This window comes from Desmodus rotundus, chromosome 12 (assembly GCF_022682495.2).
Source record: "Desmodus rotundus isolate HL8 chromosome 12, HLdesRot8A.1, whole genome shotgun sequence".
Classification (NCBI taxonomy): Eukaryota; Metazoa; Chordata; class Mammalia; order Chiroptera; family Phyllostomidae; genus Desmodus; species Desmodus rotundus.
Window position 1 is genome coordinate 44,350,559 of NC_071398.1, and position 26,577 is coordinate 44,377,135.

The 26,577-nt window shown below is 60.3% G+C and overlaps 1 protein-coding gene across 1 annotated transcript; it reads right to left on the reverse strand.

Moving 5' to 3' along the window:
- Positions 1 to 1,290: 1,290 nt before the first annotated feature.
- On the reverse strand, positions 1,291 to 26,402 carry NAPA (NSF attachment protein alpha). Its single transcript, XM_024569449.4, has 11 exons — positions 26,152 to 26,402; positions 14,662 to 14,741; positions 12,286 to 12,402; positions 7,318 to 7,364; positions 5,879 to 5,956; positions 5,605 to 5,660; positions 5,430 to 5,514; positions 4,585 to 4,689; positions 3,507 to 3,575; positions 3,032 to 3,082; positions 1,291 to 2,025 (listed from the first exon to the last, which is right to left on the reverse strand). The coding sequence occupies exons 1-11, from the start codon at positions 26,247 to 26,249 to the stop codon at positions 1,924 to 1,926; spliced, it is 888 nt and encodes a 295-aa protein (XP_024425217.1). The 5' UTR covers positions 26,250 to 26,402; the 3' UTR covers positions 1,291 to 1,923.
- Positions 26,403 to 26,577: the final 175 nt, after the last annotated feature.

Below are 26,577 nucleotides of genomic sequence, written 5' to 3' on the forward strand. Positions count from 1 at the left end.
GGTGGGGAACCTCACCAAACCAATTTATTGGTGCGACACAAGCTTGAATACTTGAAATTTTTTTATTTATTGACTTGAGAGAAACATGGGTCTGTTGTGCCACTCATTCATGCATTCATTGTTTGATCCTTGTATGTGCCCTGAATGGGGATCGAACCCGCAACCTTGGCATATGGAGATGGTGCTCTAATCAACTAAGCTACCTGGCCAGGGCCAAACTTGAGTCTTTTTAATGATTTCAAGCACAGCTAAGATTGAGAATTACTTTCAGTCACAACAGAAATAGATGTGTTTTTTTTAAGATTTTATTTATTTTTAGAGAGGAAGGGAGGGAAACATCAATGTGCAGCTGCCTCTCACACGCCCCCTACGGGGGGCCTGGCCTGCAACTCAGGCATGTGCCCCGCCTGGGAATCAAACTGGCGACCCTTTGGTTCACAGCCTGCGCTCAATCCACTGAGCCACACCAGCCAGGGCAGAAATAGATTCTTAAACCATTGTTCAGCCTGCGCCTGTGACAGACATCAGTGATCAACCTCAGGTCTCAGGGGTCTTAGCTGAGCTGGAGGCAGCCATTATCAGTCGACAGAGTTGTGGGTGCAGAAGGGGAGAGAGCTGCAGGGCGGGGTGTTGCACAGGCCACTCCATCCCGGCCCTAGGCACGAGCACTGTCTGCAGAGCCCACCCTGGTTTCCAGGCAGCCCCTCCTCCGCCCCGCTCACATCCCTACGTTATCCCTGTTATCCCATCACAGTGACTCTGCCTGCCTCCTGCATGAGCCCCCTCCCGCTGTCCCTGTCCAGAGGTGGGGAGCACAGGCACATTGGACGGCGCACCTGACTCACAGGCCCACACAACAGAGTGCGCAGGCGGGTGGCCCTTGCCCACCTTTCCAGGGCAAAGGGATTCTGTCATCTTCTCTCCCACTCCCCATACCCACTCAGTCCTCTATTCTGCCACCAAAGCTGCTTTCTCCCCCACCCTGTGGCACATGGAGCAAGTGCTACTGGGGCTTTCTGCACTCCCTCTGGGGTGTCGTGGACGTGGGTGAGGCTGGGAGATTCAGAGGGCCTCTCCCACTCCGTCACCCCACCGCTGCACCCACCCTCCAGCTGCTCTGAGGGCTGGCCCTGTTGCCCACCCCGTGCCCAGCTGAGGAAGCCAAGGCCCACAGGTGAAGGTGCCCTCCCCTTCCCATGCAGTGTGGCCAGAGTCCGTGGGGGCACCAGGAAGGACAGGACTCCAGCCCCAGAGGAAGGAGGGGGAGGCAGAGGTGAAGAGGCAGAAGGACTCATGCAAAAGTGTTGTTGTTTTATTTTTTGGGGGCCAGCTGCAGCTTCCGACTGATGACACCTCAAAGCACTGGGGTAGGAACAGGTGTGGGGTGGGTGCAGGACGGCCCCCCAAGCTCCAGGGCCTGGGGTCTCTCTGGGGAGGTCAGGGCTGCAGTAGGCTGGGCGGCTCCCGGCGCTGGGGGAGAAGGAGCCCACCCCCAGCAGCTCCATGTGCTCTGAGCTCGGCTGGGGGAACAGAAGTGGGGAGACCGAAACCAATCTCATGCCTCAGCTGGTCAGGAGAGGGGGGCCAGATGCTGACGGCATGTCCCCTGCCTCCCGCCAGGGCAGCACCCACAGCGAATAGGTCTACATCACAGATTTTGTATTTTGGGGTCGAAAGGGGTACCTTTGGGGCTTAAATAAATGGGCAGGGGGAGGGGTGCAGCGAGAACAGAGGGTGGCTGTCCCCAGCTAGCAAGCGGGGTTCGGAGCCTGCACTGTGGCCTGTGGGATGCCTGGGGGGAGAGAGGGAAGGTCCCAGCCCAGGTCCTGGGCCACCTCTCTCTGGGCTCTCGCTGGCGTTGGAAGGGCTGCCGGGGAGAGCAGAGGGGCGGCGGGGAAGACGGGCTCCAGGGCCGGGCGGGGCTTAGCGCAGGTCCTCTTCGTCACCCTGGATGGTCTTCTTGACGCGCAGCAGCATGGTGGTGAGCCACTGGTCCAGCCGGGAGATGGAGTCGTACTCCTTCACCTGCGGCACACACCGCACTGGCCGCTGTGCTCCCGGGCGGCCAGTCCCACACCCAGCCCGGCTCACTCCGTCCCAGCCCTGGGGCCCCAGGTCTCTGGTCACAGGATCCTCTAGATGTGTCCTTCCAGCCAGCCAGCCAGCCAGTCAGCCAGCAGGGTCGGAGGAGGAGCGAGGGAGGCAGTGAGCCGCTGGCTCCCTTTTATACCATTACTAACCTGAGTGTGAGGCTTCCTTTCAGGGAAAAAAATAGATTTTGTAGCTTAAAAAAAGGGGTCTAGCTTCCTTGTGTTAGGGTTGGGAAGCTGAGGCCTGGAGATGTGACCAAGGCCTGCCCCGAGTGGCACTGGGAGCTGGGAGGCTGGAGAGAGAACCCACGCCCTTCCTGCCCCAACTTCTCCATGCAGAGCCTCCAGATATCCCGCCACTACTGGGGGCAGGAGGGACCAGGGGGAGCTGGTCTGTCATCATTAGAGACCTACAGTTCCCGAGGGGCAGGTGCCCAGCCCTGAGGACCTGATCAGGTCCTGAGCAGGGCACAGCCGGGCTCCAGAACATGCAGAAACATCTGTGGTGCAGAGCGTTGAGGGCACTTGTTGCTGGAAGGACAGCCCCTCACCCCCACCCCACCTCCTCTCCCGCTCTCAGGAGGTGAGGATGTCTCCGCTCATTTCCTTCCTTCTCTGCTCCGCTGGGTCACCCAAAGCGCCCAACGAGAGGTGGCCCTCAGCTGCTCGGCCAGGGGGACTCCGAGTGGGCAGGCAGACATGGGTCTGAAGCCAGCTCTGCCCCCGAGGCACCAAGGCCAAGTGCCCTCACCATCCTCAGCCTCGTGCCATCATCTCTGCAATGGGAAGGACACTCCCTGGCCCTCTTGGGGCCCCTTTGGAGGACTCTGGGGTGAACTGGAGAAAGGGATTCACAGCTAGGGGCCAAGGCCAGGGACACACAGGCTGAGGGGTGCGGCAGAGTGTGCCTGAGATGGGCAGCCAGCCTGTCAGCCACTCACCGCCTCAGTGTAGCTGTCCACGTTCTGCTCTTCGTGGGCTTCTAGCAATTTCTGTAAGAAAAGGACAGGCAGGGGTCAGGGGCCCCAGCTGGGCTGGGTTACACCCACGCACATGCCATATGGGGGGATGAGCATCAGGGACTCCTGTGTGGGAGATGGAAAGGCCGTGTTCCAACCCTGCCTGTGTCGGAAGTGACCTGCAAGCTCGTGGACACAGGCCACGTGTGTGTGTGTGTCCCAGCACAGCCCCGACTGGCCCCATCGCTGCCTGAGTCTGGTCTCAATTAGAAAACAGAGACCCAAATGGTAGAAGAGGAGAAAGAAAATAAAAACAAAACCCCTTGAGAACCACTGCACGAATCTTGGTGATCACACTAATTGGAACTCCGCTTCCAGGTTTCCAGTCCCGGGCTCCTGACCACCCACTTCCAGGCCCAGATGCGAGGGGGGCAGGGATAGGGCCCCCAGCACTCACTTTCATCAGCTTGTACTCCCGGGAATCGGAGAAAGCGGGGAACAGCTCCTCATACTTCTGGACAGCAAGCTGAGCATCGGGAGAGTGCGGGGAAGGAAGGGGACAAGCTCAGGAAGAGGGGCTGTGGAGCCGCTGGCCTGACAGCCAAGGGGATCTGGGGACAGCTTGGGCCCTGAGTTGGCTCTCTGTGCCTGTCCCCCAGCCTCCATATCACCTGGCTCTGTGCCTAGCGGCACCTCCATGGAGCTGAGCTCAGCGCCAGCCTGGCTGCAGAGACAGCTGGTGGGGATGGTGAGGTGCAGAAGGAGGCGCGGGGAGGGATTCCCAGGCCAGGGGCCAGTGCTCCTTCCCAAACCCGGTCACCCAGGGGAGGGAGAATATGACAAGTGCCTGCGTGCCTGCCATGTGCCCAGGCCTGGTGCTGGGCACCTCTCACAGTTCACCAGCACGAGTGTCCAGGGAGGGTCACGTGATGGAGACCCCGGTTTTGTGAGCAGGGACCTGAATCGGCTGGGCTTCCCCTGCCTGATGCAGGAGCAGGAAGGGGGGGGGGGTTGGGTGGCTGGAAACCCCCAAGAACTCTGGAGTCCGACTCCATCCCTGGCCACTCCCTGCCCCCTGCCAGCACTGACCCCTCTAGCCAGGAGGCCCTGAGGGTGGGGGGGTGGGGGGCAGGAAGGCTGTGGCGCCCCAGAGGTCTGGGTCTGGGCCGTGTTCACTAGGCTCGGGGCCTTGAACGAGGGACTCTGGTCACGACCTGTGTCTTTGCCTGTGACATGGGGGACAGTGATGCCGGCCTCAGGGGGAGCAGTAAGGGTTCAGAACGTGTTGTCAGGAAGAGTGAGCCCAGCACCAGTGGGCCGGAAACCGGAAAGCTCAAACACTAAGGGGCTGGGCAGGTGGCTTCGGGGCACAAACGCACCGGGGAGAGCAAGTGGTACTCGCCGCAGGTGACTGTCAGGGTCCGGACATGAGGGGCCCCCTCCTAAGGGGCTGAGGGGACCTGGTCTGGGGACAGTGGCCCTGGTGCTCCAGGGGCAGTCGACAGGTGGGCAGGGAAAGCTCTGGGCAGGCTCACCTTGGCATTGAGCATGTCGATGCAGAAGTGGCAGAGGGCCGCCTTGAAGAAGTAATCCTTGGCGCTGTACTTGAGGAGGGGGCTGTCCATCGCGGTGGTCCCCACCTACGGGGGTGTGGAGGCTACATAGTGAGCACATGTCAGGCCACCAGAGGGCTGGGGTCACTGCCAGGCACACGGGCACCAGCTGGAGGCGGGGCCCATGCCCCAGGGGAGCCGGTAATGGGTAGTGCGTGACCAAGAGGTGCGGCGGGGGGGGGGGGGGGGGGGGGAGCTGCCACAGGGCCAGGTGCCTGTGCGCCTCCCAAGATGGGCAGAGGGAGCAGCCTGGCTGTCAGGCCCGACTGGAGGCTGGCACGTTGGCAGGCACAGGGGCGGAGGCTACAGAACTTAAAGAACAGCAGCCTGCCTCTACCCTGGCCAGGCCGCGCCCACCCTCCCCCGCCACATGGCAGAGAGGGGCCCCAGAAACCATGTCCCTCTCCCATGTCCCAACCCCTTCCCCTGGGCCCCTCAGCTGCCTCTGGCCCCCCAGGCTCCGGCAGTTCTTCCCACTCCCTCCCCCACTCTGGTTCTTCAGAGTCAGTCACTGTGGGGTCGGCCAGGAAGCTCCTGGTGAGGACTGCGGGCCAGGCCGAAGACTGCGGTGACACCACATAGAGTCATGGGGAGAGAAACTGTTGGCTGGGCTGAGTCCAGGGCCAGAGCCAGGGGATGACAGGGAAGTGGAAGGGGAGGGGGGGAAAGGGCGAGAGAGGATGACGGGTGGGGGGAGGGGCAGCGGCACACAGGAGGGGGTGCAGCGACCTCTGCAGAAGCAGGGCGTGGCGCCCCTCTGTGCCCACCTGCTCATAGATGTCAATGGCCTTCTGATACTGCTCCAGCTGCGCAGCGTAACCAGCCACCTTCAGCAGACACTTGTTGGCTGAGCTGTGTGGGGCGGACAGAGAGGGAGCTTGGGGGTGCTGCTCATAGGGGCCCTGGGGGGACCACACGGCAGGAGGAGTGGGGCCCCGGTACCTGTTGGACTCCTCGCCCTTGTAGTAGTCTGCAGACTGCTCGTAGTGGGCGATGGCCTGGGGAGACACGGGAGGGTGGGGGGTGACGAGGTGCTACCGCAGCCCCCGCCCCGCCTGGGACACAGCCAGAGCCCTTCACCCCCCGCTCTGCCAGGGCCCCACCCCCTTTCCCCGTGCTCAGACACCAGAGGACTCCTGAGTGACAGGACAGAGAGAGGAGTGTGGGTGCCGGGGGCATGGCTGTGGCAGCCCCCTCCCCACCGTTGGCCACTCACCTTCTCGATGTCCACCAGCTCCGTCTCGTAGATCTCCGCGATGGAGATGTGGTGCTTGGCTGCGATGGTGAACCGGCCCTGTGGGGAACGCGGGAAGGGAGTGTCGGTGACCGGTGTCCCCCCAGCTGGACCATGCTGCCCACCCCCAGTTCCCAGAGCGGTGGCTCCCCACCGCTCAGCGGCACCTGTGAAACAGAGGCTTGGGGCTTAAAAGGGAGGCTCCAGAGAGAGGGCCGGGCCTGTGTGTTGCCCTTCCTGGGTGACCGTGGCCAAGACAGACCACCTCCCATCCTGCACAGGGAGCACGGGTGGGTGGGGCAGCAACAGAGACAATGTGGGTGAGGTGCCTGGCAGAGGTCCCAGCCTGAAGAAGCCTTTGACAGGTGGCCGAGAGAGGTCATGGTAGGACCAGTCCAGGCTCACCTGGTGAAAGCTCCGGAGAAACCGGGCCCCCATGTCCCCACTGCCCAGGGCCACCTCAGCCACCCCTCCCCCAGTGTGGCCATTGAGGCGGCCCTTCTCACAAGCCAACCCGCCCTCCCTACCCACCTCTGCTCTCCAAACTCCCCCATGGAGGGCCAGAGCTTTCCTCAAGGAGGCCCCCAGCTCCCAGAGGGGCTGAGCACACCCCGCCTGCCTCCACCCAGGGTGGGTCCAGGTGCCTGGCCAGCCGCTCTGCACCCCCTGTGCGCAGGGCAGGAGGGAAGGGCCAGGCCTGGTTCTGGGTTCCAGCGGATCCTGCCTGCAGGTGTGTGTCCCCTCTCTGACCGTCAGACGCACTAACAACAGCGCCCACCTCACAGGGCTGCTGTAGGATGGGGGGACCACTTGGCTGAGCGGCTGGGTCAGTAAATGCTGTGACTATAATTCTGCAGCATTGTCTGGGGCCCAGGGGGTAGGACTCTCTTCCCACCTGGGGGAGGGTATGACGAGACAGAGGGGACACGTGAAGAGGCAAAGAGGAGAGGTCACAGCAGCCTGAGCCTGCTTTTGGTCCACGGTCCTGGCTCCCTGGTCTTGGGCTGGCAGCTGCCTTCTCTGGGCCTCATCTGTTGTTGGGGACATCCCTTGGGGAAGTGCGGGGGCTGTGCCCGCTCCCAGGGCTGCCCACTGCCCCTGTAGTCTGCTGTGAGCTGGTAATCAACTAGGATGCTGGTGGGGAGGGCTGGGCACAGGGAAAAGGACACATGCCCCCAATAAGCTTAGCTCCCACAAATGAGGACACTGCTGGACTGTGGGAAGGCCAGGTGGCAGGTCCGGGGGAGGGGCTAGGCTGGTGGGGAGCCGGGTGAGGACCCAGCCAGCCTCGCCCAGTGCAGGTGACCGAACCTCAGCACCCACTCCCGGCCTGCTCTTGGTGCTGGAGGTGGGGAGGGGGAACTGAGGCTGGGGCAGTGTGGTAGCCTGGGAGTGGGGACAGGACACGCAGTGACCCTTACCATGTCTGTATAGATCTCGATTGCTCTCATCAAACAGTTAATGGCCTCTGGGGAGAGAAAAAGGTGGGGGGAGAAGAGAGAGAGGGAAGTGATTTCAGTGGGAGGCCGGGATGCAGGGCGAAGGCTGCCCGGGGAAAGGGACAGCAATGGAGCCGCCAGGGCTACGCTCCCTGGGGAGGGGGCTGGGAGGGAAGGTGAAGGGATCCCTGAGCCCAGGACCCTGGTCAGACTCACTGACTGCAGACCGGCTCACTGGACACTCGCTTCAGAGAGCAGCTGCGCTAGCCAGGCGGCCCTCCCCCTCGAGCGGCCACAGCGCCACACTGTCCCCCTAACCCCAGGGGCAGGACGAGGCAGTGTCAGGTCAGGCTGCCGGCCAGGCTCCCCTGGGTGCCGGGAGCCAGGTCTCCCACAGCTCTACTCTCCAGGACTGAGCCACTGGCCAGGAGGAAGGTGGGACCAGCGGCGGCCAAGCCTGACACTGAGGGACCCGCAGGTTCCTGGGCTCTGCCACCCTTCCACTGTGGGAGCCTGAGGCCCCCCCAGTTGGAATCCCCGTCATTCCCTGGCCCTGACCGCAGCATTCAGCAGAGCCCCCCCCCCACCTTGCGCCTTCCCTAACCCGCACTGACACCCGCCAGCTCCTCCAGCCACAGGCTCCCGACGAGCCAGACAGTCGGGTGGCACTGGAGAGGGGTCGGGGCTACCTTTGTTGTAGTATCTCTTGCAAGATTTTAAATTTGGGAATGGCTTTTTCCTCTTGACAAGTTATTTGGAGGAGAGAGAGAAGCATGAGTGGGAGGCATTTTCTAGCAGAGAGCGATGAGCTCTCGGGTGGATTTTTTTTAACACTGTTTTAATGCATCTCGGGAGGAAAGGGAGTGCGGGGAGGTGGAGAGGGAAGGACAGGCAGCCTGGACAGGATGCAGGATGAGGGTCCACGCCGAGCCGAAGCTGACAGCTTGTCCTGCAGTCCAGGGCCCGCGCAGGACTGAGATGCTACAAAGACCCTAAGGCCGGGTGCCTGCTCCCCAAGGGGCTCACACCCTCACTCCCCAGGGACAGGTCTGAATCTGAACGTGGCTGAGCTCTGGGCTGCGCTTTCAGGGAGCCCACTAGTCCCCGTCATTCACATGCAAAATGTGTCTGTGGGCACTGCTCTGGGAGTGAGGGGTCTGGAGGTTTCGTCCCAACCTGCAAGGCCTCTGGGGACCCCGAAAGGATTCGGAGAGCAGACACCTCCCGGTTAAGGTTCGGAGGCTGGCAGCTGGAAGCCGGAGCCAGTGGGGAAGAGGAGAAGGGGGACAGAGAGGGAACGGCACAAAAATGAGAGCTGGAAACACTAAGTGGGCCTGTAACACACACCCGCTGTAGCAGCACTTGGAGAAGTGACTGATGAGCCAGCACCTGGCTGCAACAGCAGGAAGGGGATGACGAGGAGCCCTGCAGCTGGGCTGCGGGGAACGGGTGCTGCGCACCCTACCCCTGCTCCGGCCTCCACTCCAGGGGGTGGATGTCACCAGCAGGCACCCTGTGACTCACCCACGCCCTCTCCGGTCCAACCCGGCACCTACAAGCAGAGGTGGAGAGGCTGCTCCCTGCGAGATTAGCAGTCGGGAGGGGGAGGGGCTGGAAGCTCCCCTGGCACTACAGACTCCCCGCAGCTGTCGCCCCAGGCAGCAGCACCTGACCTGCTGGCGCTGGCCCTGGAGCACTGTCAGCAAGGCAGCCCTTGCCTGGTAGCAGGGGAGGCTCTGCCCTCACCGCGCCCCTCCTCCCCCACTCTGGGGCAACAACACAGACTCAGAGGATTAAATCCCCTTCATGCCTACTTTGCACTCCAGGACACCTGTCCCTGAAAGCGGCAGGCCACCAGCTGACACCCTGGCAAGAGCCAGGCAGACAAGCCCCTGACACACTGGTTGTACGCAGCTCATCTTACCAGGCCACCAGGACCCCCAGGGTGAGGGGCAGTGCGCCCCTGGAGGAGCAGAGCAAACTCGCCGCCCCCCCCTCCCCCCCGCCCCCAAAGCTGGAGCTGGGAAGGGACGCTGGGAGTGAAGCAGCCGGGGATGGGGGAGGGGGCTGAGGCCCAGAGCGGGGAGGCCCTGGCTCAGGGGGACAGGCAGCCCACGACCAAGGGCCCATCATCCTGGGCTCCAGGTGCCTCCCACCCATCCTGCCTCCCACCCCACTCCTGCAGTCCACCCCCCAACTTGCTCAGTCTTCTCAGTAACCCAGGTGAACCCCAGAACCACAGGAAATGGAATGGATTGAGACAATGCCAGGGGCTGGTACACAGCAGGCATCTGGTAAATGGTCATGGGGCACAGGGTGCGAGGGGAGGGGAGGTGGAGGCTTGGCCACCTCTGTGCCCTGCACGCACACGCATGGCATGGAACCCACACACAGAGCCCTGGGCCCAGCTGTCAGGTGGGGGGGGTAAGAGGCCTCCCTGGCCTGAGGGCACTCAGAGCAGTAGACAGTGGCTGGGAAACCCTGCAGAATCACGGACAGCTGCCGGCATTACCTCCCCGCCCCCGCCCCCACCCCCCAGGTGGCGGCAGGACAACCCTTGACCACACTGAGGGCGGACTCCGCAGAGGGAGAGCATGAAGCCAGGAACCGAAGCTTGGGGTGGCTCTGGCAGGCCTCAGGCTCAGGGTGGGCACTAGGGGCCTCTGGAGGGAAGGGCCCTCCAGGGCTCCTGTGGGAAGTGCTGATAAAGGACAGAGGCCTTTGAGGCAGGTGAGGTGATCAGCAGGGCCCCAGGGAGCTGGTCACCTGCTCAGGGAAAGTGGGCCAGGTTCCAAATTGGTCCTCCAGCTCTGTTTCACTAGGCAGGGAGCCCAGGAACGGAGGCTCAGAGCCCAGGCCTGCCCCATCGGATGTGAGCCAAGGGCTGCCCCTCGCTGGGCTCCACCACCTGTCAGGTGTCACCCCGAGCACGTCTGCGCCTGATCTCCTGGGTGGTCTCTGCTTTAGCAGAGGAAGTGACTGTCTGCGGTCACGGTCACGGAGAGCAGGCGCCTCCCGGTCCTCCGAGACCACACTGAGCCCCACACAGCTGCCTCAGACCTATGAGAAGCGGGACTGGCCCCAGAGGCAAAGCAGTTGTCACCCCTCGTGCAAACGTGCCTTCTCTCCTGACCCTGGATCAAACAGTCCCCAACTCAGAGCTGTGACCGGGGCTGGCAGTCGTGAGGCAGTGGTGCTGGGTGGGAGGCCACTGCAGTGCCCCCCCCCCAGCTCTGCCCAAAACAGGCTGTTTTCTGCTCCACTGCCCCCTTGTCCTGCCCCCCCAAAACCACCTCAGCCCCCAGGGCAGCAAACCATGCTCGCTGACCCCTGGAGAAGCTAAGTTGGCCTCTGTGCCCCACGAGGGGACTGCCGCCACACCCAAACACTGCCGCTTTCTCATCTCCCATTGGACTCTGCCCCCCTCCGTTAGTCCTAAAGCCAGGCCCCTGGCCACGCCCCCCCCCCCCCCCCCAGCCCATAGCGCCTGCTGAGAGATGAGAAAATTCAGATCAAAAGCCAGGGAAGGACATGACATCACAGTGCCAGGTGGGGCCTGCCCACGGGAAGCGCTGGGGTTGTTTAAAGAGCAGCTGGTGCCCGGCACCTGTCACACGGGCCTGGCACTCTTCTCCCGCCCCAGAAACAGGTCCTTCCAGTCACTTGGGGGCCGCAGCTGAACGTCCGCAGATGCAAGGGCAGCATTCGCGGGTCAACCAGAGCCCCGGGGAGCAGAAGGAAGGCAGGGGGTGGGTGGGGGCCTCCATGGGGACACACAGCCTTCCTGGGGTGATTCCAGCTGGAAAAACCCCCCAAGGATGGCCTGGGTCATGGTCACCTCACCCCCACGGACGGCGGTGGCCCAGTGCTCAGCTTTGTGCAGAGAGCGACAGCGACCCACTGAGTCACGAGGCCTCCCCGCCGGCTCTTTCTGGGCCCGAGCTACCACGTGACCACTGAGGCCCACATCTGTGAGACGCCCGGTGGCAGAGCAGGGCCTGGTCAGGACTGGGAACAGAGAAAAGCGACTGGGTCTACCCCGAGATCAGACCCCGGGAGTTAAGTGTCCCCGATGGCAATCCCCAGCGCTGGCGTTTGAGCCACGGCTCAACGGCCCTCGAGGGTGCCTCTGTGGGCCGCTACCCGCGGCCCCCCTGGAAGTACCGGCCTTTACTCAAGATCGTGCACCTCCTTTAAAACAACAACTTATGTCTCTCCCAGTCTCAGGAGAATGACAATAGATGGTCTTAAGTCTGTGCTTGCTAAAATTAAAAGGTAGCAACCTGCGTCTGGCACCAAGATTTAAAAAGTAAATTAAAACTCAAGCTCCATAAAATGGAAATCCTGGTGCCCACTGGGCTCCCGCTCCCGGATGAGCCCCGTGGGACACATGGGGCTCTCGCTGTGTGTCACACTGGCCGGGGCTCTGTCCCCAGCACGTTCTCATCGGGAGGAACTTGTTCTCTGGCAGGAGCCCCGTCTCGGGCTGTCTTCCCTCACTCCGCACTCCCCAGCCCCCCACCCCGGGGTGGGGAGGCCAGGTTAGGATAACTGCCTCGCCTTTTCCGGCAGGACTCCTACCTGGCTGGTCTCAGCAGCCCTCCCACCCGCTCTGTGTGTTAATTCTGACAACAGAACAGATTTTCCTTTCCCCCTGGCATGCGGCAGGGCTGACATGTAACTCCCACTCCCAAATGCTCCCAGGCTCCGGGAGAGGAGCCATCCACTGCACACACAGTGGAAGGGGGAGGAGGAGGCTTGGAGCCGGATGCAAATGCCAACCGGAAGGGAGCCAGTTCTGAAATTAAAACGCAAGCGCCTCCCTGCCAGCCTATTGCCTGTCGGCCACTCGAGAAAACCAGAGCCCAGTGGAAACCTGAGGACCTCCCTGCAGAGCACTCAGCTGGCGCCCTGGGCAGCCGGCCCCAGCAGCCCACAGGCCCTCCTCACCTTGGGGGTCAGCTTTCTTGAATGCGTTGCCGGCGTCCACAAAGCAGGTGGCCGCGTCGTGCTTGCTCTGGAGCTGCAGGTGCAGCTGGGCCGCCTGGCAGAAAGCGTTTCCGGCAGCTGAAACAGAAGAAAGTGGCCGTGGGCTGAGCGGGCGCCACGCTTTGTAAGCCACACAGACGCTGGCCTGGACGCTCTCCAGAACACAGAGTCCCAGAGAAGGGAAGAGGGTGGTCTGGGTGAGCCGAGATCTGGACCTACACCTCAGGCCTCGGGACCCTAGGCGGTGCCCTCTGGGGAGCCGGGAAGCACAGGGCTGGGAACCGAAGGGGCTGAGTTAGGGGATGGGGCCAGGCGGGTGTGGTGGGGAAGACAGGGCAATCAAGATTCTGCTCCAAAACGCTTCCCGGTTTACTCCCACCTTCCGAGTCCCATTTCCTTCCCCCACAACTCCCAGCTCCTCCCGTCTGACCCCCCCACCCCCCGCCTCTGTCCACGTTCTGGTCCCTTGCGTGGAGTCACTGCAGGTTGTGTGGGCAAGTCACCACCCTAATCGTGAGGTGCATGGCAGCGGAGGGAGGGGACACACAGGGTCCGCTCCGTCTAGGAGCTTCTCTTTCTGAGACAGAAATAGGACACAGACACTGCACACTGGAAGCCCCGTCTGTCCTGTGCTCAGCTGCACAGTCACCCTCCATGGGTCCCAAGCCATTCTGCTTAGGTGTCTCATCTCCAGGAGACAAACGGATCTGTCCTCCTCCAGGGGTGGGGACCCCCACAGCCACCTCCTGCTCAGTTCTGAGCCTGCTTCTCTTCCTTCTCCTCCAGCCGAGTCCCAGCCCCAGAATTTCTGAGCTGGAGGAGGACGAGAGGGCCCAGCCCTTGCCCAGCACCTCTGGGGTAGGGGGATAGACGCGGCCCCTCAGGCTCTCCTGATGCATGAGCCCTGTGTTATTTCCAAGGGCTAGAAAGTCGAGTGCAAAATTTCCACAAAAGTTAATACGACTGGGTTAAAACACTGGCCTAGGAATTGGGTTTGAGTAGTTGGGGGCGGGGTTAACAAATTTTAGGGGGAAAGCAATATCTACCTGATTGGAAAACAAGTATTCTTTCTTTGAAGGCGCTTTATGAGTACGGGAACATAAAAATACACATAGCACCTAACTTTAAGCACACTGTATTTTGTGGAAGCTCAGCCCTTCCCAGAAATGACAGTCACTGATTTTACCCCATGTCTCTACCGCCCGCCTCCACGGCCCGCCCCAGGTCTCCTCTCTTTGGTCAGCAAGCTCCTCTCTGGTTTCCTGGATTCCCCTGACGCTGTCCTGCTGACACTTGAAGTCACAATATGGCAGTTGGCCCCCAAGGGGCTCAAGGCCCTGGCTTTTCACACCTCTTCTCCAGGCCCTCCGGCAGCCCCCTAACAGAGCCCTTCCCTGCCACCTGCCTCTGCTCTCCTCGGGAGCCAGCCAAGCTCCAGCCTGGGGGAGCCTGACCACAACTCAGGGCCAGGTTGGAAGGGCCAGGACTGGGCTGACACTCTGCCCACCAACACAGGTGTGAGTGTCTCTGAGGTGTGTGACCTAGGGTGACCTCTCTGGGGTGGAACGTCCCGTGCTACTGTGCCACCGTGTCCACTGAGTGCTGACTGCCCTCGGTGGCCAGGCCTGACCCCCACGAACCCACGCTACAGCCCATGCAGTCTCGCCTATTTGCCCGTCCCGGCACTGAGGAGGACACAGATGAGGGGGGGCCGAGGAACTTCCCCGGGGTCACAAGGCCAGTCTGGGCTGTGACTCAAATCTTGCAAGTCCCTCGGCCCCGGAGGTCACGAAACAGCACCGGGGCGGGTTAAATGCCCCGGGGTCTGGAGTCGGGGCGCTGGACTTGGAATTCTGTAAGGTCAGTGACTAGTTGCGGGACCTTAGGCAAGGGGCTGAGACAAGGGCTCGGGTCCCAAATCTATAAAACGGGGGATTAATGAATGACCCTCGAAGGGTTGCTGAGATAGTTCAGTTAAATAGTGGGAGCGCGGTGCTTGGTCAACGGGAACTGCGACCTGTGTCACTGAACCACTCGGACATCCCCCAGCCCCAAATTCGCACTCGGACAGAAGCGGCGTGGAACAGTTTCCAGGGAAACCTGACGCTCTGAACCTAAGGAGAAACCCCTCGAAGACCTCCTCATCCATGTGGGTCTACCGGACTCAGCACTCGAGTTACCCTCACCCCTCTGTCCTCGCTCCGAGGCCCACGGGCTTGTGGTGCTGTTAAACAGACAGGAGGTGGTGAGGCCCCCCTCCCAGCCAGGCCTGGGGACCCGAAGCCGAGGGAGAAGAGGAAGAAGGAGCGCGGAGGAGCGCGAGCAGGGATCACGTACCACTCCAGTTTTTGGCCATTTTGAACATGTTTGCTGCTCTGGCGTAGATTTCGCAGGCTTCCTCTATTTTGGATGAGCCTCTGGGGAAAGAAATGGAAAGGGAGTAAAGGATGGGAAGAATAGCCAGTCCGGTATCAGGAGGAAGCGAGCTGAGCCAGTGGAGACATGGCCCTGTGTTGTCCCCCCTCCCCCCCCCCGCGAGGTGACTGCCCTGGGCAGCCAGCTGCCCGAGGCCAGCTGCAGCCCAGGCCTCTGCTCTGGGCTCAGGAGAGAGAGTGAGTCTGTGGCTCCCACCCCCTCACACAGAGGCTGCCTAGACCCTCCCAACCCCCCCATGGACTGCAACAGCCTCTGACAGCTGTCTCCTCTTCTGCTTCCTGCCCCGGCTGCTCCCAGGCTCCCACAAGGCCCTCTCCCCAAGAGACTGCAAAGCATCCTGGGGGAAGAGCCCAGCTTTGGGCGCTGCGCCCTCTCCCCAACGACTGAACCCTGTGCCCTGCGAACTGCAGCTGTGCGGTGAGGACCTCCCAACCCCCAGAGTGCATCACTGCCAACTCAGGCCCGGGCGCGACATTACAACATAACCACGCAGAGAAATGCTATTTAAAATGTGTACAGGAAAAGGTCCCATGTGTGTTAAAACAAAACAAAAAAAAGAGGATGAGAAGAAAAGTATATATGTTTATATAAACAGAATATTTCTGGAAAAATACACCAAAAACTAGTTGCAGTATTTTTCTCTGAGGCGGGGTCTACAGAACTGGGGGCCCGGCACGACAGGCGGACTGACACCCTTCATTTGTCCTGTCTGAAGGTTTTTAAAAGATTTTATTTATTTATTTTTAGGGAGAGGGGAAGGAAGAGAGGGAGAAAAACATCAATGTGTGGCTGCCTCTCACACGCCCCCTACTGGGGACCTGGCCTGAAACCCAGACAGGTGCCCTGACTGGGAATCGAACCAGCGACCCTTTGGTCTGCAGGCTGGCACTCAATCCACTGGGTCACACCAGCAGAGGCTGAATTTTTTAAAATCATCCGCATGTTTCATATATTCAAGAAAATAAATACACATTTTTTAAATATCAGGATTTATATTGGGTCCTATGATCTAGCAATGAATTACATTCCTAGCAATTTATCCTAAGAAGCTAATCAGAGGAGCTCCACGGAGGCTCAGCACAGTGTTATTTAAAATGGCAAAACTACCCTCGGAAAACGTGCTGTGCAACAGCAGGCGCCGGGGAGACACAGAGGACATTTCTTAAAAATAAAGGGCACCCTGCAGGGACAGCTTTGCCCTGGACCTGACCTGCAGGCCGTGCATGCAAACCTCTTCCTGAGTCGGGGGACCCCTCAGTCGTACCCCCGCCCGGGGGTAAGTCACACCGTCTCCAATGACCCCCCCCCCAGGCTTAGCCCACGAGGTCTGCGGTCTGTGTAACTGTTCGAACCGCCCTCCCCCCCCCCCCCGAAAACCAGTAAGATAAAACCCACACACTGAGGAGTTCCCCAGGTGGGGTCCAGACACCCTCCTCACTGGCCTCGAGCAACGCTTTGCTTTGAGGGAAGAGATGAGTGGTGACTTTCTGATTGAGAGCCGCACAAATCATCTTTGCTGTCCCAGCGCTCACCCGTGTCCAATGGCCCTGAAAGTCGCCCCACGAGCCAGCTGGCAAGGGCCCTGGTAAGGTAATTTTGGGAGCTGCGTTCGGAGCATGCCTTCGTCGCTCTGCCAGTGCCGTGGTCCACCTTGCCTGTGATTTTGAATCCAGGGGACGGGGGCTCCTTACAATAATCAAATCTAAGTCCACAGCCACCCTCCCTGGATGGTGGTCTGGGTCGGGTCTCAGCTCAGGATTTAAAAAAAAAATCCTCATCTGAGAATATGTTTATTGATTTCAGAGAGAGGGGTGGGAGAGGAAGGAAGGAGAACGGAGGGAGAGAGGGAGGGAGACACCGTCGGGCTGCCTCCCTTTGCCTCGATCAGGGATCGAACCTGCAGCCCTTCCGTGCACCGGACAATGCTCCAACCCACTGAGCAACCCGGCCAGAGCTGGAATCAGGGTTTTTAACAACAGTCCCGGATGATTCAGGTAGTCAGGTGAGTTGCAGGGGAAAAGCTGACCTAGACAGACAGCTTGGAAAGCAGCCAGCCGCGACCTGTCCTAGGTCAGGCGACTTCAGTGGGCGAATCCCTCCTGGGGCCGGCTGGGGTCAGAGGAGCTGGGACTGGAGTCCTGGCCTCCTGAAGGTGAACCGCAGCAATAAGGTCCTTCTTCAGATGGACAGCCCACCCTCTGCCTTCTGGGGCTGTGCCGACACTGTCTCCCCACCCTCTGCTGTTCTCAGGAAGTGCACCTGAGCAGTGTGCCCGCCCCCCCACTTCTCAGGCCTCACCCCAGCTGGCCCAAGGTGCACCTGAGGCCCCTGTTTGAAGTGACTTGTTTAGAAACCACCCCTGGCCTCGGAGAGGGGAGGCACTTCCCCAAGTTTCTGGCGGAAGAGATTTCAGGAGGCTCCTTCTGGGCCAGGATGCAAAACGCCCCAGGGGATCTACTCTGGAATGTTCTCTTATAGGAGAGGATGCACTCACAGGCTGAAATCACAGGTCTGCGCCCCGGGGAACCTTCCTCCCTTGAGGGTGCCAAGTCGTCTTATCCAGCCCCAGATATTCTCTGAAAAAGCTCGGGCTCCTGGAGGAGAAGGGCCCATCCCACAGAGAAGCCCTGAGCCGGTGACCGACAGTGAGCAGGGCCAGCCCCAGCTGGTGTGTTTCAGCTCAATGGGACAGAGCAGGCACAGAACACAAGGCCTGTCAGCTGCTGGGCTGAAATCCTCTGACTCCAGACTAAGCTGGGCCCACCCTGCACTGGGTCAGTGATTCTAACGCGGGTGGAAAAGCTGGAGGGACTGCCACCTGCTCAGGCAATGACAGGGGGATCTCTGGAGTCCCATCCTCTTCTTTTAGAGATGGAGGTGGAGTCCCCAGTGGCTCACAGGCAGGTCCTGAAGGAAAAGCTGCTCACACAGTCATCGGGGAACAAATATCTGAGTATTTATCATGTGCCAGGGATCCGACATAGCAGTAAACAATGAAGAAACTGGTCCTCAATAAACAGGAGATCAGCAAGGTAACTTCCGACTGATTAAGCACTAGAGGAGCTGGGGAGGAAGGGCTTCTTTGAATGGGCAGGTCAGGGACGGGAGTTCTGGGCTTAGGCCCCCGTGAGGACTAAGGAGCACCCCACACAGCAGCCAGAGCAGGTGTAAAGGCCCTGAGACACACACAAGCTTGGCCAGTTCAAGGAAGAGGGGCCAGGACGGCTGTGGTGCAGGGAGTGGAAAGCAACGAGGGGAGCCCGTGCTGGATGGAGGCCAGGGGAGGGTTTAGGCCACATTCTAATGTCATAGGAGGGTTTCTGGCAGGGAGGGAGTGACTGGAAGGAAGAAGGTCCTGCTAAGCTGTCTCCCCACCCAGCACATCTGCACGCTTCCCTACAGGCTGTCTCTTCCCTACAGGCTGTCTCTCCCCAGTGGGGTTGGCTCATGTCACCCATCTCAGGGTGGCCTCTGTGACGAAAACCACAAACTCCCTGAGGTGGGGAAACCAACTTCTTCCTCCACCCCTGCACAGGACCCAGAGAAGTGAACCGTGCCTGCCTCTTCTAAAGAGCCTGCACTGGTGACAGCTGCCCATCCCTCCCCCACTGACCTCCCCCGAGCTGCGTCTGCTTGGCTCTCCCCAACCAGTGGCTCTGAGCCATGCCCAGGAATAGAGGGAACTGGTTTGGGCCGGCCCGGTGCACGGCTGCCTATAATTACCCGTTCCACGTTGCTTTCTGCCCCCTTCCAAGGCGGAGGAAGCAGTCTCAGGTCTCCCAGGCACAGCCACCACCCTCCGGCGACTGCCATATGGAGGAACCAGCAGCGCCAGGAACGCACAGCCGCCCGGTGGGATGGGGGAGCAGGGGGTATGCAGGGCAGAGTCTCGGCTTCTCTCCCTCCCTCCTTCATCCCCTGGGCCCCCCTGGGCTCCCACCGCGATGCCACTGCCCCACCTGCAGTTCCCTAAGGACCTCCAAAGGCAGGGCAGGTGCAGTGACTTCTACTTTAGATCCTCCCCGACAGTCCCTCTGTCCTGTCCCCCTGTGGGGCCACAACCACTGGCCCCTAGTCCTCCAGAGAGTGAAGGCCCAGCCCTGGTCCTCCAGTCCATGCCTATGGTGGGAGGAAGGGGCCCAAGGTCCCGCACCGCCCCTGCCTTCTCCTGTGCGCTCCTTATATTGGCTAACCACGGCCCAGCAGGCCTCTGCCTGAAAGGATGCGGAGTCCCTGCAAGAGCCCTTCCGGTCCTCACCTGGGCGTTTACAAACCCTCCTGCTTTTACAGAGGAGGAAGCCGGCTGGGGCTCGGGGACGTTAAGGAGCTTGCCCAAGCCCACACTGCCAGGAAGTCCCCCAGAGAGGCCTCAGCCCTGGGACCCAGCCTTGCCCTTGCCTCTCCCAGTGACAGGGGTGGCTTCCTTCCCAGCCCCGAAAAGGCTTCCAGAAAACGAGGAGGCAGACCAGGTCCCCGCCTGCCCACACCTCTCCAGGAGATTAAACAGCCTACGCTGCTCAGGTTTCCCTCGTCTGACCGACTGGCAGGCTGCTCTCTGCTGGAGGCTGGCAGGGAGGCCTCTAAGCAGAGGGGTCTATGTGAAGCCCCCCGCCCCCGCCTCCCCGTGCTGCAGGCAGAAGGCACATTAGAGAACGTGAAGGTCCAGCCGGCACAGGGAGCAGGCGGTCACCGACCTGCCGGGCTCCTCTGCTGAGCTGGCAGAGCTGGAGCCCCGGGATCCCTGTGGCATCACCTCCCCACCGCACTGGCACATTCTGAGCCCCTTTCCACCTCCCTGGCTCTGAAGTGACAGGCAGGGCCGGTGCCCACAGTGCGGGCACAGGCCCCAGTGACCACGAAGAATAGAGCTTTACACACAACTGCCCAGTGCTGAAATCATCTCGGACACGCCCCTAATGGGGCAGTACGGGCGAGGGGCAGAGACAAAGTGGACCCGAGGCCCGGGAGACCGGGCTGAAATGGGTCTCAGCACTGCCAACCGTGCGGCCTTGGACTAGCAGTCCCTGAGCCTGGGTTTCTTTCACTCTAAAATGGGGACAGTGAACCCGACCTGGGAGGAGCTGTCTTTGTGAGGATCAGAGGTGGCCTGGCCCCGAGGGCAGCATGGAGTGGGCGCTCCCACGGCTGTTGGCAGACACAGGAGGAGAAGCCCACTCCAAAGGCTGTCAGCCGCCCTGCGGTGGGGATTCTAGAGTCACGCGGGGCAGCGGAACAATCTCAGACTGTGGTCAGATGGGCCAGGACTCTGGTGCCAGCTGGTGGTTCACCAGCCTCGGTCTCCTCTTCTGTGCCTGGGGACAAGACTCCACACCGGCGGGGCTGCTGGAAGCGCCAGGCAGAGCCCGCAGAGTGCCTGCTGTGTGAGTACATGAGAGCATCGCCCCATAGACTGGCAGAGAGGGCGGAGGCCAGAACCATCTCCCCACTTCAGGGGAGGCTTCACCGCCCCCTCCCCAGACCAGCTAAGTGCCCCTCCTCCCAGTGGGCCTGCCCCGTACCAAAGCCACCCCTCCTGCCTGTAAACCCAATGAAAGGCAGGGCCATGCCCGCCACAAGGCCTGGCAGGCGCTCCCGTGGCTCCATACCGATGCCCCCGGCACCCCAACACGGTCACTGCATCCCAGCCAAGGCCTGAACACTTCCTGTGCCTGAAAGACGTTTCTGAAAGAGCCTTGTCTCTTGGTAGCCCCATTCCCAAAAGACGCATGGAAACCTCTGTCTGACTCAGTGGCCGAGTCCCATCCACCACGGAGGGGAGGACCCTCGACTGTGGCGCAATGTGGCCAGGCTGCCTGGAGACCTTGCGTCCCATCGAGAAAGGCGCCGCTTGGAGACGGGCAAGAAACACCGAGTTTTCAGCCGCAGGTGTCAGCAGCTGGCAGGGCAGGAGAACCGCCCTGGCGTGGCCGGAAATGGCCCTGGGGTCTCTGCGTGCTCTCCGGTTGGCAGGCGGTCTGGGAGCCAGGCTGGCAGCTGCCATTCCCCACTGGCTCAGCAAAGGGCCAGCCGGGTCATGTCCAGCAAGCAATTCCCTCAGGAAAGCCGGCCCCAGGGCTCCTGCAGTTGCCGACACTACAGGCGGTTCAAGTAGGGACGGATTTGTCAACACTTGATCTTCAGGGACCCTGCCAGGCTCCTCCCCCAGGGCCTCCAGCCCCACTCCCAATAGCCATCCCTACTACTACTAATGACAGTGACGAGAGCAAGCACCTAATAAGCTCGTGACCAGCGCCACACGCTGTGTTCTCACCACTCTGCGTGCATAACCCACTCACTCCTTATACCAGCCCCACGAAGGAGCCATTAGAATGACTTTCATTTCACAGATGAGGAAACCTCCCATGCATGCTGCTCTCCAAGTGGAAGGAAGTTTTTCCTTTGCACTGGGGAGCGAGGGGAAGGTGTGAGTCAGGAGGCAAGCCCCAGGGAACAGGACCCGGGTTAGAATCTGTCCAACCCCAACGGGGCACAGCAGGGAAGTCTACACCCACCCCTGTCCAGGGAGACACCCCGCAGGAGGGAAGAAACTGTGCCCTGCCTTGCCTCTCCCTCTCTGCAGTTTCACTGTGTCTTACGCAGGGGATCTCCCTCTTTTGCTTCCAGAGAAGCCTGAAGCCTGGGCTGCTTCCCTCTTTGGGAAGTGTGGGGGAGGGGCGAGGGGAGCAAGGGAAAAGGAACAGAGGAGCTGTGATCTACTGATTATCTGGTTGGAGGCCGGGGCACCAAACAGCGCCCTAGCGCCTGGCAGCCCAGACACAGTGCGGAGCAAAGAAAGCCCAAAGGGCAAGGATGTGGGGCTGCCCCATGCCGGGCGGGGCCACCCCACTCGGCCCCTCTCAATTTGGAATGCCGTCCTTGCTGAGGCTGCTGGAAGGGGAAGCAGCAGCAGTGCAAAGGCCTTGAGAAAGGCGGGTTGTGAAACGGTGAGCGCAGGCGGGCGCCGCCAGCCGCGGAGGCCAGTGCTGAGCTCTCGCTGTGCTCCTGGCTCTGGTGGGGAGGTGCCCCCACCGCACCCCTGCCCTCCGCTCTGGCCTTGCTCATGTCCATCTCAACTGCTCCTAGAGCTGGACAGGGCGGGAGGGAGGAGGAGTGAGAGGGAGGGAGGGCTCTGGGACCCGACAGGCCTGGGTCTGACCATGGGTCCCACTCACCAGGGGACTGGGCGGTACCTCAACTTCTCTGAGACCACATTCGTCCACCTGCACAGGACAGGAGGACGCAGGTGAAGCGGCTGGCCGAGGCCTGACTTGGAACCAGAGTGGGCACTTAACAAACATTACCTGCTCTTATTTACGTCACTGCCTTCACTCTCCCCCCGCCCCCCCAGCTCTCTCCCACAGCAGCTGCTGCGGTCCTTTCTAAAAGGCAAGTGGGAACCCTCCAGGACCAGCTCGGCTAGGGACTGCATGTCTGCGTCCCCCCGAAATTCATGTGTTGAACTCCTAACCTCCCAGGCGATGGTATCAGCAGGTGGGGCCTTTGGGGGTGATTCTGTGCCTTTGTAAAAGAGGCCCCAGAGAGCTAGGCGACCCCTCCCACCCTGTGAGGACATAGGGAAAAGACGCTGTCTATGAGGAGGCGGGCCCTCAGCAGACACCAAATCTGGCGACGTGATCTTGGACTTCTCAGCCTCCAGAGCGCTGAGAAACAAGTGACTGCCTGTCAGCTGCCCAACTGCGGTGCTTTGTTGTAGCAGCCTGAGCAGACCAAGACAGAAACGCCTCCCCAAAATCTGTAATGGTCTCCAGAACGCCCCTTCCCCCTCCCGGCCTCGTCCTGGCTGAGCATCACCCCCCACTCCTGCCCTTGGAACTTCAGGGGCTAACGTGGAACTCCCTGTACTCAACGCCACACACCTGGGCCTTCCGCAAGCTGCCTCCTCTGCCTGCAGCAGTGCACCCCCCCAGAGGGCACTCCCAGAACCACTGTTCACCCTCCCAGAAGGAGGCCTCTCCTCCCAGGAACCATCCCTGGCCCCTCTGGATCTCGGTTCCCCATCATTCCGGGCAGACCTCCCCTCACACCACACCTTTCCAGGCCCCCGCTCCCTCAGCAAGCGCTAGGGTTCCTTGGGGCCCAGCTCTCTCCTCACCAAGAGCCTTCCTCCAGGTCGGGCAGCTTCCGCTCAGCCCGGGGACTTCCCATGAAGGGCACCATCTCGCTCTCTGTTAATCTGACGATTGTGGTCACCAGTGTTTGCCAAGTGTTAATCCTGTGTCTGGTGTAGCGGAGTCAGAGGTGCAATAAGGCCCCAGCAGTGAAGGCGTCTGGGAAATGTCGGACTCTGTTTAATCTTCTGTGACTGTTTGGCTGGCGGGAGCCTCGGGCTTGGCTGACTCCCCAGACACCCAGAATGCTACCCAAAGATAAATGTCCTCCCTCCAGGGAGGAGGTTAATGAGTGTACAGCCCGTGATAACTGTGTATTGTTATGTTAACCTAGAAATGCACTGTCCTTGCTGACGGTCTACATGTCTTCCCACAAAACGACTTTTACCACTAACCCCCGATGAACAAGAGACCCTGTCCGGGAGGGGGTGGATTTCTCCCGGCCAGCTGGGGACCACAGGGAGCAGGAGCTGCTCTGCCCACGCGTGTAAGTTTCCCCTGTTACAGATCTCATAAACGTGGATAGGGCTGCGTGTCAGTTCTTTGGAATTGGTCCTGAATTTAGACTTTTAGGGCTTTCCCCCCCACCAGCTGTCAGGTCAGGGAGGAAAACTTTTCCTCTACCTTTCGAGGTTCTTCTGGCTGGTCTAAAAATCAAATTGGCATGAGGCAGATGAGCAAGAGAAAAAAAAAAGAAAGCTTAATAACACGTATGTGTCTTGTATGCATGGGAGAGACCCAGGAACACTGAGGAACTTGCCAGATGGCCTGAGCCACCCGGTTACATCCGCTGTCGGCAGAATACAAAAGACACTGAGGGTGGAGAGTCAGTTAGGGGGTTACCAGGGAAAGCACAGTAAACAAGGGCAAGATCATCATGCGGATTTAGGTCCAAACCTTCTCCACTAGCTAGTGACGGCAGGCCGTCTGGTAAGAGAGACAGACACATGTAAAAGTCCTTTCAAAAGGGTCAGTGTATTAACTTCTATGGGGCTTTCAGAGTTTCCCCTAAAATTAAGCAACATAAAATGACTCACATCCCAAAGAGGCATATTTGGGACGGCAAACTCTGCCCCCTTCCCGAGCAGGTGACAAGTGTCTCAGAGGTTGCCTAAATTGTTCCCTCCACGCATAGCCCAACAGCACACTGATCCTCAGTCCAGAGAGATCGGACACCAAAAGCCAACCAGCAAAACTATTAGCCGAAAACTGAGCTCTTGGCCTCACCCCAAACACTGCACCAGAACATCTCCCCTCGTGAAGGAAGAACACGCGCTCGCCCATCCTCTCTCCGCTCTCAGCCTCTACAACCACACGCTCCTCACTAATCGATGCATCGGCCTGGGCGCTTCTCCACACCAGCCGCGGTATTAAAGTCCTTTTGCTAAACATAATGGGCGGTCCATCTTCTCTCCCGGAAAGAGCCCTGCCCTTCATTTCTTGCCAACCTTCTGCCACCGTCTGTCCCAGTCCCCGAGGCACTCCTCTCAAACCCTGTCCTCGGCCTCCCGGCAGACTCTCCAGGGCCGCAGCCTTCCCCGGTCTCTGCCTCTCTGTTCCCAGACCCCGAGCCCCGCCTCCACCACGGTTCCTCCTAACTCTGCAAACCCACCGTCCCTCCCCAGTCCTCCTCTCCGTCCTAAGAGCAACGCAAGCCCCCACCCCAGGCTCTCTTCCTCCTCCGCTCTGGACCTCAAGCCCCTTCCCCTAACCTGACTAAGTCCCCAGGGCCCAGAATCCCCCACTTTTTCAGCTCCTCTCTCATCACACTCAGCTTCCCTCTCCTCTGACTCTCCCAGATGTCTCCCCCAGGCCCTGACCCTAGTCCCCACCACCCTGCCCAGTACAGTTTCCAGACAGGTTTCCTTCCAGGAAGTGCCACTGAGGATAGCTGACGTCATTCAAGCTAACCCTGCGTCAGGCTCGATTCCAAGCACTTTACAGGCCCTCTTTTCAGAACTAGTGGCAAACTTCTGAGGTAAGTTTTACTAACAATCCCCTTTTAACAGGAAAAGTACCGAAGCTCATAAAGTAAGTGGCAGAGCCACACTTCAAACGTGGGCTTTTGACACTCTTCTGTAAAAAGATTTTATGTATTTATTTTTAGAAGGGAGGGAGGGAGAAAGAGGGAAACACTGACTGGTTGCCTCTCATGTGCCCCCTACTGGGGACCTGGCCAGAAACCCAGGCATGTGCCCTGACTGGGAATGGAACCGGCGACCTCTCAGTTCGCAGGCCAGCGCTCAATCCACTGAGCTACACTAACCAGGGCACTCTTAAGACATGAACATTCCTCAAAGGATGGTCATCACTTTTATGAGCGAACACACATTTTGTATGAAATGTCTACCACTTGCAGACCCAGCCCCCTTCAGGCCCCCTTCTCCATACACCACAGTCACCCGGCTCACACAGGGGACCACTGCCTGATGACCACACGGCAGGGCTTCCGCTTCCTTTGCTTTTCTCATCTCCCTTCCCTCACCTCTCCTCATCCCTCCATCTGCTAAACAAAGTCAGCATCACTCACACCCTCACCCCGAGTCATTCTCCAGCCTCAGCCCAGGGCTCCATTCTAACTCCATTACCCAGGATTCCCCTGCCCTGAGGTCACTCAAGTACAAGGTCCTCCCTGCATTGGTCACCATTAACTAGGGCCATACTCGCCCCAGGCACCTCACACTTGACCTCATCACTCCCAGAACCACTTGAGTCCAGACCCCCTCGCCCTGATCACCCAGAACTCACGCAGTCTGCCGTGGCCTTGGAAAGGTCAATAGCTAGGGCAGGTGTCCTGGGCCCCAAGCCCCATCTTGCCCACCTGGGATCCTTCAGACAGGTTCTCTTACAGCTCCCAAAGGCTTCCTCACCTGGCTGCTCTCTCAGGTCCCCTCGATCCCCTCAGGCTGGTCCCCTTCAAGGCCTCAGACCACATGCTTCCAGCCCAGGTTCTCCTCCGGCCCCTGGATCCACCTTTAGTCTGAGTCCCCTTCCCGCCTCCTGATGATGTTGCCACGGCTTAGGCGTCCTCAGCCCAAGGCCCGTCCACCATCTCAGACTGTCTCTCCTCAAACTGTGTTGACACAGCCCGGGCACTCTGGCCCTTCGACTGTGACCCCTCTGCTGCTTGAGACCATGGCACCTTATTCCGAAATCCCCTCCGTCCTCTAGGCTCCAGCCCGTCGTCCCTACCCCGCCTCCTTAGGTCATGACTCCTTCGTCCTCAGCTTACGTCCAGGCCGACCCTCGGTGCGGTTCTTACCCGAAGAGGCCCGAGAAGAAGGACTGCGAGTTCTTCACTTTGCGCTCGGCCTCGGCCAGCAGCGCCATCGCCTCCGCTTCCTTCCCGGAGTTGTCCATGGCGGCTGCACAGGTACCCACCAAACCGCCCGACCCGGGCCCTCGGAGGACTCAGCCGGGGCCGGGCCGCGGTATACAAGTCAGGGGAGCTTAGCGGGCTGCGTTGACGTCGCACCGTGGAAGACCTCCTGCTACTCGGAACCATGTGATTAGCGCTGGCCAACCAGCGGCCTCGTAGCGCGGCGCGCGCCCCTCGGCTACGCCCCTGCAGGCAGTCCCTGGCCGCCCCGTGACTCACGGCTTCCAATCGGCGAACGAGTGCCTCAACGCATGCGCACACCACTGCGTACGGCAACCCTCTTTTTTCCGGTTGCTCCGTACAACGTCC

Bases quoted from the DNA above. Each gene is read 5' to 3' on its own strand.
- NAPA (XM_024569449.4), bottom strand. From the start codon at position 26,249: ATGGACAACTCCGGGAAGGAAGCGGAGGCGATGGCGCTGCTGGCCGAG. The intron at 5,661-5,878 runs GTGAGTGGCCAA...GTGTCTCCCCAG, and splicing joins AGCTGGTGGACATCGAGAAG to GCCATCGCCCACTACGAGCA. The intron at 3,576-4,584 runs GTGAGCCTGCCC...CCCGATGCTCAG, and splicing joins TCGACATGCTCAATGCCAAG to CTTGCTGTCCAGAAGTATGA.